At 47.1% G+C, this 16,463-nt stretch overlaps 1 protein-coding gene across 1 annotated transcript; it reads left to right on the forward strand.

Annotated features, from left to right (window-relative positions):
• The first annotated feature begins 13,796 nt into the window (after window positions 1-13,796).
• LOC125945831 (uncharacterized) lies at window positions 13,797-14,757 on the forward strand. The gene has a single exon (XM_049668139.1). The coding sequence runs from the start codon at window positions 13,797-13,799 to the stop codon at window positions 14,523-14,525; it is 729 nt and encodes a 242-aa protein (XP_049524096.1). The 3' UTR covers window positions 14,526-14,757.
• The last annotated feature ends 1,706 nt before the right edge of the window (window positions 14,758-16,463 follow it).

Below are 16,463 nucleotides of genomic sequence, written 5' to 3' on the forward strand. Positions count from 1 at the left end.
AAGGTTGTTGAATGACAAAGATTCATCAAAATATTTGTCCTCAACTTGTTCATTTTATGGCCTTTACGTTTTTCATATCAGCTGCATGCACTGCTTTGCTGGTTTCAAACTGATATAGTTCTAAAGTTCACGTGATATTTTCTTTGCTTATTAGATAGACAAAAGAAAAACGCGGAAGCATTGATATCAGCCATTTCTGCCCCATTTTTCGGACATACGAAGCTATTCTTTAATAAAACAAACACATATAACTTACTTGTCTTGACAGTGCGTAGCGTTAAAAATAGCGTTTTCAGCATCTAATGTACAATGGCATTGGCAATGGCAATGCAGTTATTATTCATGAATTCAAGCATTCACGTTGCAACTTGAGCCCCCCCCCCCCCCCGCACAAAATTGCTGGCTACGCCACTGCAGGTAACATAAGTACTCTCTACAGCCACCTGGAAGCCAATAAATTTTTCTTTACTAATCAACACGGATTTCGCAGGAATTTCTCATGTGAGACGCAATTATTCGAATTAACAACTGATTTACATTCTAACATGAAAGAGGATGTACAAACTGACTGTGCTTTTCTAGATTTCTCGAAAGCGTTTGACCTTGTAGCACATTGCCGCTTGATTTTGAAATTATGTGCTCTTAAATTAGATTCTCTTACAGTAACATGGATTCGTAGTTTCCTATCTAATCGTCAGCAATTCACAGCAGTTAACAATTTTTCCTCTCCTCTTTAACACGTTACTTCAGGTTTACCACAAGGCAGCGTTCTTGGACCATTACTATTTCTAATATACAGGGTGTCCCAAGTAACTTTAGCCAAACTTTAAATATATGCAAATGCCACCTAGCTCAACAGAACCGAGGTAATGCTGTTTGCGGTCGCTTAGAGATACTCAAATTATTTTTTGCATTCCGCCTAATTAGATAATTAGTCATAATTTATCAACTTCTCAATTATTATAATTAGATAAAAAGTCTGAATGATAAATTGTAGAGCACTATGAAAAACTCCCGATACAGCTATCTGTTGCTCAATGCGTGCAACATAAAAGTGTTTTTCCGAGCGTGAAAGATGCCCGCGAATACATGGAAAGTGCCTCGATCGAGCGGCTAGTCGCGCGGCAATTTTGCGTGCATTGACTTACCGAATAACATGTCCTCACACGTGCGCATTTTTGCGGACGACTGCATTCTTTATCGTTCCATTAAAAGTGCCGATGATCACGCAACCCTCCAAAAAGATCTTGAACTTTTTGGTGTAACACTTGGCTAATGAAGCTTAACGTTTCTAAATGTAAAATGATTTCTTTTAGCCGTAAGCATACTAACTCTACGTTTTCTTATCACATAGATAACAACACAACGCACATTGCATGCTTATGCGCCAATTCTTCGAGATCATTAGGGTACATACGCCGAAAGATACATAATTCTACTAAATATATTCGTAAACTAGCTTACCTAAGATTTGTTCGACCTCAGCTTGAATAGGCTGCATCCTTCTGGTCTCCTCATCAAAAGTATTTGATTGAAAAACTCGAAGTGATTCAGAATAGGACAGCGCGTTTTATCTCGCGTTGTTATGACTATACTAAAAGCATTACACAAATTAAACTCGACCTCTCACTACAGCCCTTGCATGATCGTCGTGATATAGCCCTGCTATCCTTATTTCATAAATACATCCATAACACAGCACCATCAGTTCTGTCTATTGAAACTCTTCATTACAGGTCACAGAGATTGTACAATATGTCCAATTTCATGCGCATCTACGGAAAGACTAATTCATTTAATTACTGCGCTCTTCCAAGAGCCATTCGTCTTTGGAACGACCTTGCTAACGCCATAGTTTTTGACAGCGACCAGGAAAACATCCGGCTTCTTCTTACAACGCATTTTTCTAACTCCACATAACCTAACTTATTATTTTTCTCTATGCCTTTCCCGTTATTAATGTGCTACTACGCGGTAAATATTGTTTTCTTATAGTCTAACTATGTCTTTCTCTCCCTGTAATCCTATTGATTATGTTTTTCTGTCTGAAATTTTGTTGTTGAATGAGCTGTCACTTCCAAAAGCGTTCGGTTTGTTTCTTATATATACTGTAACACTATATGACTGTACATTAACGCATTTCTTACCCGATATTTTTGTATATGTATTGTCATGTGTATTTTAACTATAGTTAAAATACACATGAGAAGTATGTAATCCCTTAGACCCTGAACGCAAATACAACCTTAATTGATGGCCCCGCAATAAATAAACGTGCTTTAATGGAACACTTTTTAAACAGAATTGCTTAATTGATAGCAGATTCATATCATGTAGATTACATTCGGCGTTGTGTGTTGTTACGTGTGCATTTATTTGGAATGATTTGGCAGGCAATTGTCTAATTTCACTTTTCCACTTTGGCATTGTCTGATGTACTTTTTTTTCGTGCTCTCCGTTTTTGTAGCCCTTCATTCTTTATAAAATATCTAACCTGAAGGTATAAATGCGTGCACTTGAGTGGTGTGTATATATGCCATGTGCGTGTGTATATCTGTGTGTGTAGATGTGTATATGTATATATGTGCGTATATATGGGCATATACGGGTCACTTCTACGGCTGTTTGCGCGTGTACATGTGAATATAAAACATGCCAGTGTACAATATTGTTTGTATTATTGTATATATATGTAAACTTTTTTAACTTTTTTTACACATGTGTTAATACAAACACATACATACCATGTTTTTTTCGCAGCTTGGTGCCAACGGTTTCTTTCTTTTTCTTCTCTTTTTTTATTGTGTTGCTTTTGTTCTCATATTACTGTTTGCTTTTATTGTTTTATTGCTTTTCTCACATTGCTTTTTCTCGTACGGGTGTACGACAAACACGGCTGATTTGCCACTGTTGCCGCTGCCTGTAGGGCCCCAGGCCTCATCAAGCTGCTCAATGAGCAGCTTTTTGTTTGGGGTCCATTTTTCCTTGAGGAATATAAAAACTGCTTCTGATTCTGTTTAAGTTACCTTTGATTGTAGTCTCCCCCATACACAATGCCTCTAGGGGCCTGCAAGGTATTTTTAAATAATAATAATAATAATAATAATAATAATAATAATAATAATACATGCAAGCGTAGTGCTTCCCTAAGCCGCAGTGCAATGCAAAGTTTAGCATGAACGCCACACAAAATTCACAAGTTCCAAGTGTTGCCAAGAAGAAACATTGATTGGCATGGTTATCAGATGCGTTGTAGAAATCGTTGGGTGCGGCAGTGCTGAACCTAGCATCACAATTTAGCGGCTAGGCGTAATTACAATTCTTCAATTGTGCTTTTTTACTAGTTGTAACAACGTGTCATTATTTCATATTATTGACGGCGTCTCCTGGACACCCAGGCGGCCACGGGGACACTAAAGCTAACACCCGGACTGTCCCATGGGTTGGGCTCGCCGAGGCCTGCGCGTGCATGGAGTGTATAAAATGGGCGGTCCGCTTTCGCGGACACGCAATTTTGCATGCAAAGGCCCCTTGGCGCACTTCGGCCTCGGCGGCCCCGACCCACGGTCAGCCCTGCTTCCAGGTTTGATCCCAGCATATTTAAAACAGCGCCAAAAAACACCGACAAGACAGAAAACAGGACGAGCGCTGTCCTGTGTTCTCTCTTGTCTGTGTTTTTTGGCGCTGTTTTAAACATGAATGATCCGTACCAACTAGCTCGCACCCAAACCCTTCCGAGTTTTGATCTCTCCACAGCCCCTTGGGTTCCCTGAAGATCCTGAGCCGCCCCCTTGATAATAATCTCTGGTGCTCTCCTAAGACCTTCGTTTGCCGGTTACATGTTCCTTCCTGGAACAGTACTTGTAAAACATCCAATCCATCGTCGCGACAAAAAAAGACGCACCCAGCTACGAAAAAGCGCCCTGCGGCTTCTACGACGCCACTCAGAGCCTTGGTCATTGGTTTACCGATGTATGTCCGCGAACATCTGGCGCGTAATGCCAGTTCAACAGTTTTTTTTACCTTCTTTCAGCCCAGCGACAAGCTGAACAGGGCGCAGGCAGTGGCCTTCAGACAACTGCAGACACTAACGTACGTTAACCCACCACAACACCACAGACATACCCGGTACATACCCGACAAATATATGCAAGGTCTGCCACACTGAGATAGCCACTTTAGCTCACATGCTCTGGGTCTGTAACGAAAACCCGCAGGGCGCTAAATCCGGAACCTTTCTTCCGCGGTGGGCCGCTGCCTTGCGCAGCCCCATCCCCGGCGATCAACTCTTGGCCGTCCAATAGGCCCGCGAGACGGCGGCGAGGCAACACTGCGACGTCCCCACGTGGGAGACCTAAGGCCCCGTCGGCAAAAGCTCTGCAGGACTATCAATAAAGTTGTTACAAACCAAGGTGGTGTGACCGCTTCGTTTGGGAAACTACCACATTAGGTGCATTGTGAGCGCAATATGTGACAGTCCTTCAGCTTCTTTATCTGTACAATCATCCGTACGCGTTGCTTCTTTGTCGTCATAGCTTGAGCTCGGCAAGAATAAATCGGTTCCTTAGAAGTGGTGGAGATGCTTGGGTTCTGCGTAGCAAGGACATAAAAGGTAACTGTTTGTGCTGTTCATAATATGATCATGTGATAGAAATTTACAGTAGAATAAAATTTGGTTGGAGTGCATGCGGCAGGCATTGCCTTATCCTAACTGGGAGCTTACCACTGTCGTTGAAAAGAAAAGTTTACAATCATTGCATTCTACCGGTGCTAACATATGGGGCAGAAACTTAGATGTTATCAAAGAAGCTCGAGAACAAGTTAAGGACTGCACAAAGAGTGATGGAACGAAAAATGTTAGGCCTAACGTTAAGAGACAGGAAGAGAGCGGTGTGGATCAGAGAACAAACAGGGATAGCAGATATTCTAGTTGACATTAAGAGGAAGAAATGGAGCTGGGCAGGCCATGTAATGCGTAGGATGGATAACCGGTGGACCATTAGGGTTAGAGAATGGATACCAAGAGAAAAGGATCGCAGTCGAGGACGACAGAAAACTAGGTGGGGTGATCAACTTAGGAAATTTGCAGGCGCAAGTTGGAACCAGCTAGCACAAGATAGGGGTAATTGAATATCACAAGGAGAGGCCTTCGTCCTGCAGTGGACATAAATATAGGCTGATGATGATGAATATGTCGCATCCGACGGTTTTGAGACATGTAGTCACGTTCACATGCTTGCACAGTCCAAGGGCATCCACAATGTAAGAGGTACATGATTCTCCAGCGAATCGGATACGCTGTCCGGGCTTTTTCATGACCTCAGCACAAATAGTGAGAGCACCAAAAATCTTACAAGGTTGATGCATGAATGTCGACCTGTCAGGAAGATCTGGCTCATGGTTCAAAAAACAACCTTTTGCGACATCGTGGAGGTAGACGGGCACGTTCTGCAGTTTCTAAGAACTGTCCCACGTGTAGAACTGTCCCATCATCGCAGACCCTGTCGTAAATTTAACGAACCGCCTGATTCTCAACCAGCTCGAGCTATGACTAAAAAGGCGCGACACGCACTTTACAGATGAGAAAGATTTCTGCGCATTGATGATATTGTTACGGCGCAACCAAGAGTGGCGCCAGTCAGAAGCAGACGATTGGACGTGTAGAGGTAGAATCGGTCTCGCCAGCCATCTTGTCTATGTATCGTTGATGATGATGATGATGATGATGATCATCATCATCATCCTATATTTTATGTCCACTGCAGGACGAAGGCCTCTCCCTGCGATCTCCAATTACCCCTGTCTTGCGCTAGCGTATTCCAACTTGCGCCTGCAAATTTGCTAACTTCTACATCCCATCTGGTTTTCTGCCGACCTCGACTGCGCTTCCCTTCTCTTGGTATCCATTCTCTAACCATAATGGTCCACCGGTTATCCATCCTACGCATTACATGGCCTGCCCAGCTCCATTTCTTCCGCTTAATGTCAACTAGAATATCGGCTATCCCCGTTTGTTCTCTGATCCACATCGCTCTCTTCCTGTCTAGTTACGTTAGTCCTAAGATTTTTGTTCCATCGCTCTTTGTGCGGTCCTTAACTTGTTCTCGAGCTTCTTTGTTAACCTCCAAGTTTCTGCCCCATATGTTAGCACCGGTAGAATGCAATGATTGTACACTTTTCTTTTCAACGACAGTGGTAAGCTCCTAGTCAGGATTTGGTAATGCCTGCCGTATGCACTCCAACCCAATTTTATTCTTCTGTAAATTTTTTCTCGTGATCAGGGTCCCCTGTGAGTAATTGACCTACAAAAACGTACTCCTTTACAGACTCTAGAGGCTGACTGGATATCCTGAATTCTTGTTCCCTTGCCAGGTACTGAACATTATCTTTGTCTTCTGCATATTCAACTTCATCCCAATTCTTACACTTTCCTGATTAAGGTGCTCAATTTTTGTTGTGATTCCTCTCCATTATTGCTGAATAGGACAATGTCATCTGCAAACCAAAGGTTGCTGAGATATTCGCCGTTGATACTCACTCCTAAGCCTTCCCAGTATAAGAGCTTGAATACTTCTTCTAAGCATGCAGTGAATAGCATTGGAGAGATTGTGTCTCCTTGCCTGACCCCTTTCTTGATAGGTAACTTTCTACTTTTCTTGTGGAGAACCAAGGTTAGCTGTGGAATCCTTGTAGATGTTTGCTAAGATATTCACGTATGCCTCCTGTACTCCTTGATTACGCAATGCCTCTATGACTGCTGGTATCTCTACCGAATCAAATGCCTTTTCCTAATCTATGAAAGCCATGTAGAGAGGTTGATTGTACTCCGCAGATTTCTCCATTACCTGATTTATGACATGGATATCATCCATCGTAGAATATCCCTTCCTAAAGCCAGCCTGTTCTCTTGGTTGGCTGAAGTCAAGTGTTGCCCTGATTTTATTGGAAATCATCTTGTTGAATATTTTATACAATACTGAAAGCAAGCTAATGGATCTATAATTCTTCAGTTCTTTAACGTCTCCCTTCTTATGGATTAGCATTATGTTGGCGTTCTTCCAGCTCTCTGGTACACCTGAAGTTGTGAGGCATTGCGCATAAAGGGCCGCAAGCTTTTGAAACATGATATGTCCTCCATCTTTGATTAAATCTACTGTTATTCCATCTTCTCCAGCAGCTCTTCCCCTGGTCATGTCTTTCAAGGCCCTTCTAACTTCAGCGCTAGTTATAGAAGGAGCCTCTCTATCCGGTTCATCACTATTTTGAATGAAAGTAGCTTGGCTGTTTTGGGCACTGTACAGGTCAGTATAGAATTCTTCCGCTGCTTTTACTATTTCGTCGAAATTGCTGGTGACATTTCCATGCTTATCTTTCAGTGCATGATGTTGATGTATGGGGCTTAATGGCGCAAGGGCCAATAATGGCCAAAGAGCGCCAGGCCAATGTTAATGAGTTCGAATTTGAGCGATGAATTACGAGTGCTGGATATGACGTGGCTGCAAGGGGGTCTAAAAATAGTCGCTGTAAAGTGCATAAAATCTACATGTAATAAGATTATGGAAATGACTAATGGCGTGTGCTATGAGCATGAAATATGCCTTGCGAATAAGTGCTACTATATGCAGAATATGTCAGATGCAGTAATTGGCAAAAGCACTACTGCCTAAACAGAGCCCTTGAGCCACAAGGGCCTGGAGGCACGTGTCATACTGAACTACTGTCACAGCGGCATCTTATGGAGAGAGGATGTGCTATGAATTTATTGGGCCTTTAACATGTAGGTTAACATCGTTCAAGAAAGCGAGGACTGCTTTTGTGTTAAAAAGTGGTTCTTTACCAAGAAACATAGAGAGATGAAGTGGGACACAATAGCGGTATGCAAAAGGAAAATGTTGCCTTCTCTCTGTTTCGGCTTCCCGACACTCCCGAAGGACATGGAGGACGGTCAGCCTCTCATCACATCGACCACAGGTTGGAGGCTCGTTACCAGTCAACGGAAAATTGTAAGTACCATATGTGTGCCCTATTCTGAGATGACAGAAGAGGACACCTGTTCTTCGTGTTTTCACAGTTGTGGGGATCGAGGTGCCTCCCCGCGCCTCGTCCCCCGGCTCGCGCGTGGCGCTTAGCTCGATCCCCGGGAACCGCCGCCGTAACGGCAACATGGCGGACACGGCTAGCGCGCCGGACTTACTTTCCCGCGCAAACCGTGCTTCTCCCCCCCGGAATTGGACTTGCCCCGCGAGACACGTCACCGGGACGCGCCCTGATTGGCCTCCCGCGCGGCGGCCCCCGGGCACCCTCTCCACCCGAGCTGTCGTCCGCTGAGCGCTTCCTCGCCGCGGCAGAGGCAGGCCCCGGAAACTCGCGAGTTCACCAAATGGCCACAGAGGGCGAAAAAATCGCTGCTAACAAAACAAGCATAGTACATCCCCTCGAAAATATGCCTAAGTGAGTTCAGTAGCTCCCGCTAGAGGCGCCGTAATAAGCGCAATTTTAACCTACAAACTTTCTCCCGCGCTCATCGAAGCGTTTTTATTACTTGACATAGAGTACAAAATTATTATTCTTAATTAGAGATTGTACTGTTGAGTACCAACTGTTTCTTTTTTGCCATATTATAAACGCAAAATAAGGTTCATCATCACCGATCTCCCACGTGACCTCTGGCCTGGATTTAAAATTTTTACCGGTATTTTTCGCGAACACGGCAAGCACGGATTCATTGGTTCGTACACTTATGCTGGTTGCTTATTTTGTGCTAAAACCAGTTTATCGCGCTTCGACACCTCGCGTTATTTAACTTGGGGTGAAGTGACGGGTTTGCGAGAAATGTAAGCCCGAAAGCTAGGTTTCGGTCGTGAGCCATGCGGAACAAGTCTGCATCGAAACGGGAGCCGGATTCTGCTGTGACTGAGGACGGCAATACCGGTAAGTCGTTTAACATCGTTGCTTCTTGAATCTTTATGTAATATTCGTCTCGTTAACTTACAGGCAGAGACAAGTTAACGAACTAGATCCTGCATTATATATGGGCAGCTAGGACCCTCCGTTGCTGTTCCCGAAATGATGTTTAGTTGCGCGGTCATCGTTATGCAAACACAATGCCGAAAAAAGACAGCGATATCGGAACACCCATCACATTGTTCATCTCGTTGTATCCGTGGCCGTAGGCGACTGAGTAGCCCTATCAATAATATATATATATATTCGATTCCGCCGGCAACTGCTTTCGTCCACAAAGCCGGATAACCCTTTGGTAAATTGAAGTGAAAGTACTGAATTTAATGTATTAAAGAGTTGCACGCATGATAATTTACCCATATTTCGTACTTGTTGGTTCCAAGTGTTCTTGCTGTTCCGTTTGGTTTACCTTGGGGCATTTATTTTTGCAGTAATAAAGGGGTGCATCACGTTCGTGCAGAAAAGGAATGCAGCAGTTCTAATAGCTTCATGTTTGTCTTGCATTTGCTTGTGGAACCAGCAGCGTGATAACTTCTGGTGTATAAATGAGCGCACAAATGCTCTCATTTGCGATCCTAATAATACTTAAGCTGTTGACACGCATTGTAGTTAGGCATGTAGCAATATTTATTTAATTAACATGTTGTATAAGCACCCTAGAACAAAGTGTACAGTTCCATGTGTTCTGCAGTATAAAACCATTACAATATATATCTGACACCTTCTTGCATTTCATATTGCAAAATTGTGCTTTTTCAATTTCTGATGCAATAAAAATTTCTGTTCCAGACATGCAGTAAAGAGGATGGCACCAGTGTAAAGCAGCACTCCATACACCAAAGACAAGCTACTTCATGCTACAAAAAGGTCATTGTGCGGACTTTGGCTGTTACTACAAGGTAAACAACACCAAGTTCAGAAATAAATATGCTTGATATATACTGTATTGACTCACTAGTTTTGAGATACATGTCATTTGTTTGTAGCAGATGATATGAATATCTTTCCACATTTACGGTTCAGCATAATTGGTTCAAACATAAAAGAAAGCCCTACATGAGTTTGGCTAATCTGTGCTGTATCTCATGTGTTACTGTTCTGCCCCAACAGAATCTGCACCAAGCACACCATGGTCCTCATCACAGGAGCCCCCATCTACCCTGACAGGAAGGGGCTGTAGCCGAATTTACAAGGATTTTACACCACAAACAAAGAAGCGGATGCAGAAGTATCACTGTGTCAAGACTGAAAAGAGCCACAGCCATCATTCCACCAGCACGGATATTGGCCGAGTCATCCAGGTACCTCAACAAAGACTTTCTAGAAATTATTCATGTTGAGATGCACCTGCAACCATTCAACAAGCACGGACGACGCTGGCTAAAAGAGTTCCATCAGTTTGTCCTTCCTTAATCAGCTTCCTGGTCATGTCAAATTCTATTTATGCCGAGTATACGTTTTTTTCTATAAATGCAAGCTTTTTCATTCCCCACTCTTGCTAGGGATAATTCTTCTTCTTCATCTAAACATGAAGGTCAACCGATTCTGTGCTCATACTTAATACCATTCACTGTCTAGTAGCATACCATATCTGTAGCAACATTTCTTAGTGTATGCTGCCATGTACAATTCCTCTCCAGAAATAGCCGATGCAGCATCGGCATGCGTCTTGCATTAACCGTTGCACCGTGTGCTATGTAGGATTTGACTTTTCTTAATGTTTTTGGCCTTCAGTGCTTGTAGAGCCAAGTGGCTTCTTTCATGAACACAAGCTTTCTGATTGCCATATTTAATTCCTAGTCTCATTCAGCATTGCTCTTCTTGCTCAATAGCCTGGGTGTAGCCCTGCTTGTCTAGCCTTGCCTGGGTGTAGCCTTGCCTTGTTCGATAACCTTCAGTGTACCTTGTGCTACACTGAAGCGATTGATTACAGAGTCTGGTTTCGCTGCTGTCCCACTTGGTCGTGGTCGCCGTGTTACGTTTCTCAGATGTGGGGACCTGGTAAGTTGCATTGGGAAGCAGTCTCTCGAGGTAAGCGCCTGCTCCTGCAGTCCGCGCGGCAACATAGACTCCCAATTTACACGCACCGTGATTGGTGCTCCCCGTTCTGTCCTTTCCTGCTGTAGCCATGTGCAAATTTTGCTTGTGGCCTTCGTCAGCTGCAATTTGGCATGAACATAGACCAGCATACGTGCTTACATGATCTGAGGTGTATGAAGTTGATAGCCACCTAGGTGGAATGGCCTGCAAAAGTGGCTGCCGAAGGTGATGCCCACGAAACCGACTTGTCCATAGTGAGACAAATTGGGGCACCAAGTGTGAGCCATACATTAGCGGCCCTCCAAAGAAAAGAAACGTGCAGGCTGGAAAGGAGTTAATTCTAAAATGCTGGGTAGTCCATGTTGCTGTGTTGACTGGGGCAGTAGATGCCTGCATCACCTGATTGCTTCGCAATGCAAGTTGCTAATATTCAATGGTGACTGTCGGTGTAACTAGGTGGGACACGCCGCCCAATATGTTCGCGCTGCTTGTTGTCGCTCATTACCAGACCACCATGTGTGTTGGAGGCAAGCGCTATGCCTGTAGTCGGACAGCTGAATGTGCCGTAAGTGACCCATGTACGTTAATGCTCACTGTTGCCATATGGATCTTCACCAATGTATAATGTATTGTGTGGACCTTATGCGGTCATTGATTGCAGTCTCATTTCACTGTTATCTGACTTGGTTATGGTTGCTGTGTTACGTTTCTCGGACGTGGCGGCCTAGTCAGCTGCATTGGGAAGCAGTCTCTCGTGGTAAGCATTCGCTTCTGCAGTCCGCACAATGACATAGACTTCCAATTTACATGCTTTGTGATTGGTGCTCCCCGTTCTGTCCTTTCCTGCTGCAGCCATGGGCAAATTATGCATGTGGCCTTTCTCGGCCACGATTTGGCATGACCATCATTTAGAAGAGTGTAGATGTAGGCCAGTTGGTGATTCATGATTTCGGAAGTTACCGCAAATAACACACGAGACAAAGAAAGAGATAACACGAAGCGGTACTGACAACTGTTTATTTAATGAAGCGAACGCCAAGCTTATATAGATCAGACACACGTGTGCACCCAAAAAGCAACGAGAAAACCAATAATAACACAGAGCGACCTTGAAGAGGGGTGCGATACAAATGCTAAGATACACGCTGATAGACTAGTGAGGCATTTAACACGTGCGTATCATGTGGAAAGAAGCAAAAGTTCTTTCTGAGTAACAGCAGATTATCGGCAGAAAAAATGGCCAGCTGAAAAGAGAGGTTGTAGAGGCAATAGCCATGCGACACTTTAAGGATGGTGATTGCCTTAGTTTTCAGTCAGTTGCTGTTACCCAGAAGGAACTTCTTTATTTTTCTACGTGATACACACGTGTTAGGTGCCTCGGTAGTCTACAAATGTTTATCCTAGCATTTGTATCGCAACCCTGTTGAAAGTCGCTCTGTGTTTTTATTGGATTTCTCGTTGCTTTTCGGGTGCACACGTGTGTCTGATCTATCTAAGTTCGGCGTTCGTTTCATTAAATAAATAGTTGTCAGTACAGCTTCGTGTTATCTCTTTCTTCGTCTCGTGTGTTTTTTGCGGCAATCCTAGACCAGCATACATGCTTACATGGTCCGATGTGTGTGAAGTTGAAAGGCCCGCAAAAAGGCTGCCGAAGGTGATGCCCGCGAAACCGACCATGTCCATATTGAAAGATAGAGGGGCACCAAGTGTGACCTACACATTCGCGGCCACCGAAATAACAAAAAAAAAGAAACATGCAGGTTCGAACGGAGGTAACTTTAAATTTCCGGGTAGTCCATGTCACTGTGTTGGCTGCGGCAGCAGATGCCTGCGTCACCCGATTGCTTCGCAATGAAAGTTGCTCATGTTCAACGGCGACTGTCGGTGCAAACAGGTGGGACACTGTCCAATCTGCTTGCACTGCTGGTCGTCGCTCGATACCAGACCGCCATGTGCGACGACAAAAGTGAGCCGTTTACGAGCTCGCGTTAATGATTACAGCGCATCTCGACATGCAATTTTTATTTCTGCTCTTGTACGAGAAGGTGCACTGCTTGTCTTCTGCCAATAAAGTCGCACGTTCCGTTCACTCACTTGTGGCTTGTTTTTATGGGCGTCAGTAGAGGCTCTTTGGTCTCCTGGCAATTAGAACGCGAAAACTACGCGACAGCCAAGGCAATGAGGCGTGCCGCAACGCCAACCGGGCGAGCGCGGCGCGTACCAGCGTACGCGACCGGCAAAAAACGTCAATATTGAATTTTGCTTAAAAAAAAAACTACTTTTCCGCTTCCTGTTTGAGCAGCGCCATCTGTCTTATGCCTAAGTAAGTTCCATGCGCTGCCGCTTCTTATTTTCGTACCACCTTTATTCTATGGTACCACTGTGGAAGCTACAGTTTCCCTTCTCTAAAGTTGGTTCTTTATTCTATGGCAGAGGCTCACAGGCTCGCAACGAGGTGGTTACATGAGACCTTTGTTCTCGCGACTCCTCGTTATTGCGCTTGGCGGACCGCTACCCGGTTAGCCTAGTGCTCTAAAGGGAGCCCTCCAGTCCCCTCAGCCAGGCGTGCCGAGCAGCCTACGGGTACCTCTCCCTGAGTACGGCGGTTATTCGGACCGCATGAGTGCTACGGAGTACCTCGAGGTACTGCACCGCTATCAACAGGCAATGCGGCTGGACGACAGCGCGATGCTAGGCACTGTATTGCCCGTCTCGCTAACAGCCCACGCGGCGCGGTGGTACCGACTTGTCGGCTCGTTGCTCGTTCTATCGAACGAGCTATTGCTCGTTCGATGGAGGAGTTTAGGACGCTTTTCCGCAGCGAATTCCTCCCTCCTGACTATGAGCGCCGCATGCGTCGCGAGCTAGAGCTTCGGACCCAACACCCCGACGAATCTCTGCTCGAGTATGTCAGAGCTATGCAGGAGCTTTATCTTCTCGCCGACCCTTTGGCATCTGACGCCGAGAAGGTAGAGCGGGCCATTCGTCAAGCCCACCCAACCTTCGCTGCTTACATGCGGAGTGCCCGTTATCGTGACCTAAACGAGTTGGCCTCCGATGCGAAGCGGATTCAGGGCGACATACTAGCAGCGAGAGCCTACTGCCCGCCGCCACCGCCGTCCGCCTCTCTCGAACCTCGTTGTGCGTGGGCTGGTGGTGACTCGACACCCCGTAATCCCCCGAAATACGAGGCCACGAGAGAGTACCGAGAAGCGCGCGACCTTTCTGACCGCGCTCTCGACCCGTACTCGTACGCCCGGGCGCGCTGTTCTGCCCCGCACGGCCAACGAGAGCGGGAACCCCGTGCCCCTGCGCACGAGGGGAAATCCGATCGCGGTGCCCCTTTGGCTAGCGAAGGAAAACCACCCAGCGCCCGAGACGCGCCCAGGCCCCCTCAATCGGACCGAGGCGTTGTCTGCTACCGTTGTCATGAACGCGGCCATATTGCCCGAACATGCACTGTGCGCCGCCCGACGCAAGAGCCTCCTCGCCCGTCGGGAAACGGCGTCGGCCGCCGGTGAGCTCCCTATCTCCGGCGGCGACAGTAGGGGCGCATGGTGGTGAAACGCAACCTCTGGCTCCAATGGCGTGTCGCGCTGGCACTGACCCGTCCGCCACGCCGGCGCCTTTCATCGCCCTTACGATCGCTGGCCGACAGTTTGTGGCGTTGCTGGATAGCGGGGCCTCGGTCTCGCTGTTCGGCGAAGAGGTTATGGCTCATTTGCGCCGGCGTTCTGTCCGCATTAGAGCCTGAGACACTGCCTTCCACCTCGCGAGCGGCACGGCTACCTCGTGCGGCTCGGTGCGGTTGGTTGTGCGCTGGGAGAATCACGTGCGCCGTCAGCGCTTTGTGCATCTCCCGGGTCTTTCCGTGCCCGTGATTCTTGGTTGCGACTTCCTCGCCCGCACGGGTATCGTGATTGACGTCGCAAGCGGAGGCTACAGGGCTGGCCCTTCCGGCCCCCTGCAACCCTTCGCTACACTCCCGCTGGCCGCGGCGGCCCCTCAGGCGCCGGATGCCGCGCGAGTGAAGGATGAGAGGAGACCTAGCGCGGCCCCCTTGGCTCGTGTCCCTCACTCCACCGCCGAAATAGGCTCCTTGGCCGGCACGGCGGGAAACGGTCGGTGCGATCCGCTTTCTCACGAGCGTTGCGCTGCTACGGCGGTCAAGGTTCCGGCTACCCCGGCGACCACCCCGTTAAGCCGCAGCTCGGACTGCTCGCTGCCGCCTTTGTCTGACAGCTTGTCGGTGCACGAGAAGGCACGCCTGTCGTCGCTGCTGACTCGTTTCAGCACGATGTTCACTGAACGACCAGGTTGCACCTCCCTTGTGCGACATCGGATCGACACAGGCGACGCACTGCCGTGAAAATGCAATCCTCGCCCCGTTAGTGTGGCCAAGAGGAAGGCAATTGACCAGGCATTGGATCAGCTTATTGAGACCGGTATTGTCCAGCGCTCAAACAGTCCCTGGGGTTCTCCGGTGGTAATGGTCCCTAAAAGAGACGGCTCTTTTCGGCTCTGTGTGGACTACCGCCGGCTGAACGAGGTCACGAGGAAGGATGCTTATCCTATGCCTAACGTGGACTCAATCGTGGCTAATCTAGGCGATGCGTGCTACTTCACCACACTGGATGCTAGCCGCGGCTACCTGCAGGTTCAGATGGAGCCGACTGATGCGGAAAAAACTGCGTTCACCTCTCACCGAGGCCTTTACCAGTTCACCCGTATGCCATTTGGCTGCGCTGGAGCCGCAGCTACGTTCCAGAGATTGATTGACCGCATTCTCGGGGATGCTAAGTGGCGCTATGCGCTGGCGTACCTCGATGACATTGTCATCTTCTCTCGAACGTTCGAGGAGCACCTCCACCACCTGGAGGACGTCCTCGAGAGGTTACGTGCCGCCGGGTTGACACTAAACCCGAAGAAAGCCCAAATAGCTGAGACCCGCATTTCCCTATTGGGCTTTACCATTGACAGGGGTCATGTTCTGCCGTGCGAAGAGAAGGTCCGAGCTATCCTCGAATACCCGACGCCGGTGAACATTCAGGGCCTTAGGCGCTTTTTGGGTATGGTGAACTACTACAGACAATTCATCCCGAATTGCGCCGCTCTTCAAGCGCCCTTGACCGCACTGTTGAAAAAGTCGGCACGATGGAGCTGGGGGCCTGAGCAAGAGGGTGCCTTTCATGCACTATCCCGAGCTCTAGTGGCCACAGCCGAACTGAAGTTGCCCGACCTCAACAGGGAGTTCGTTGTCCAAGCTGACGCGAGCGACCTGGGCCTTGGAGCTGTGCTGCTTCAGGAGCACGACGGCGTTCTTCGACCAGTCGCCTTTGCAAGCCGGTCACTGAATCCCGCCGAGCGCAACTACAGCGTGACGGAACGGGAATGTCTCGCTATAGTTTTTGCTCTCCGAAAGTTTGACTGCTACGTCGACGGAGTGCCATTTGTGGTGG

The sequence above is a fragment of the Dermacentor silvarum genome, chromosome 5 (genome assembly GCF_013339745.2).
Source record: "Dermacentor silvarum isolate Dsil-2018 chromosome 5, BIME_Dsil_1.4, whole genome shotgun sequence".
Lineage (NCBI taxonomy): Eukaryota > Metazoa > Arthropoda > Arachnida > Ixodida > Ixodidae > Dermacentor > Dermacentor silvarum.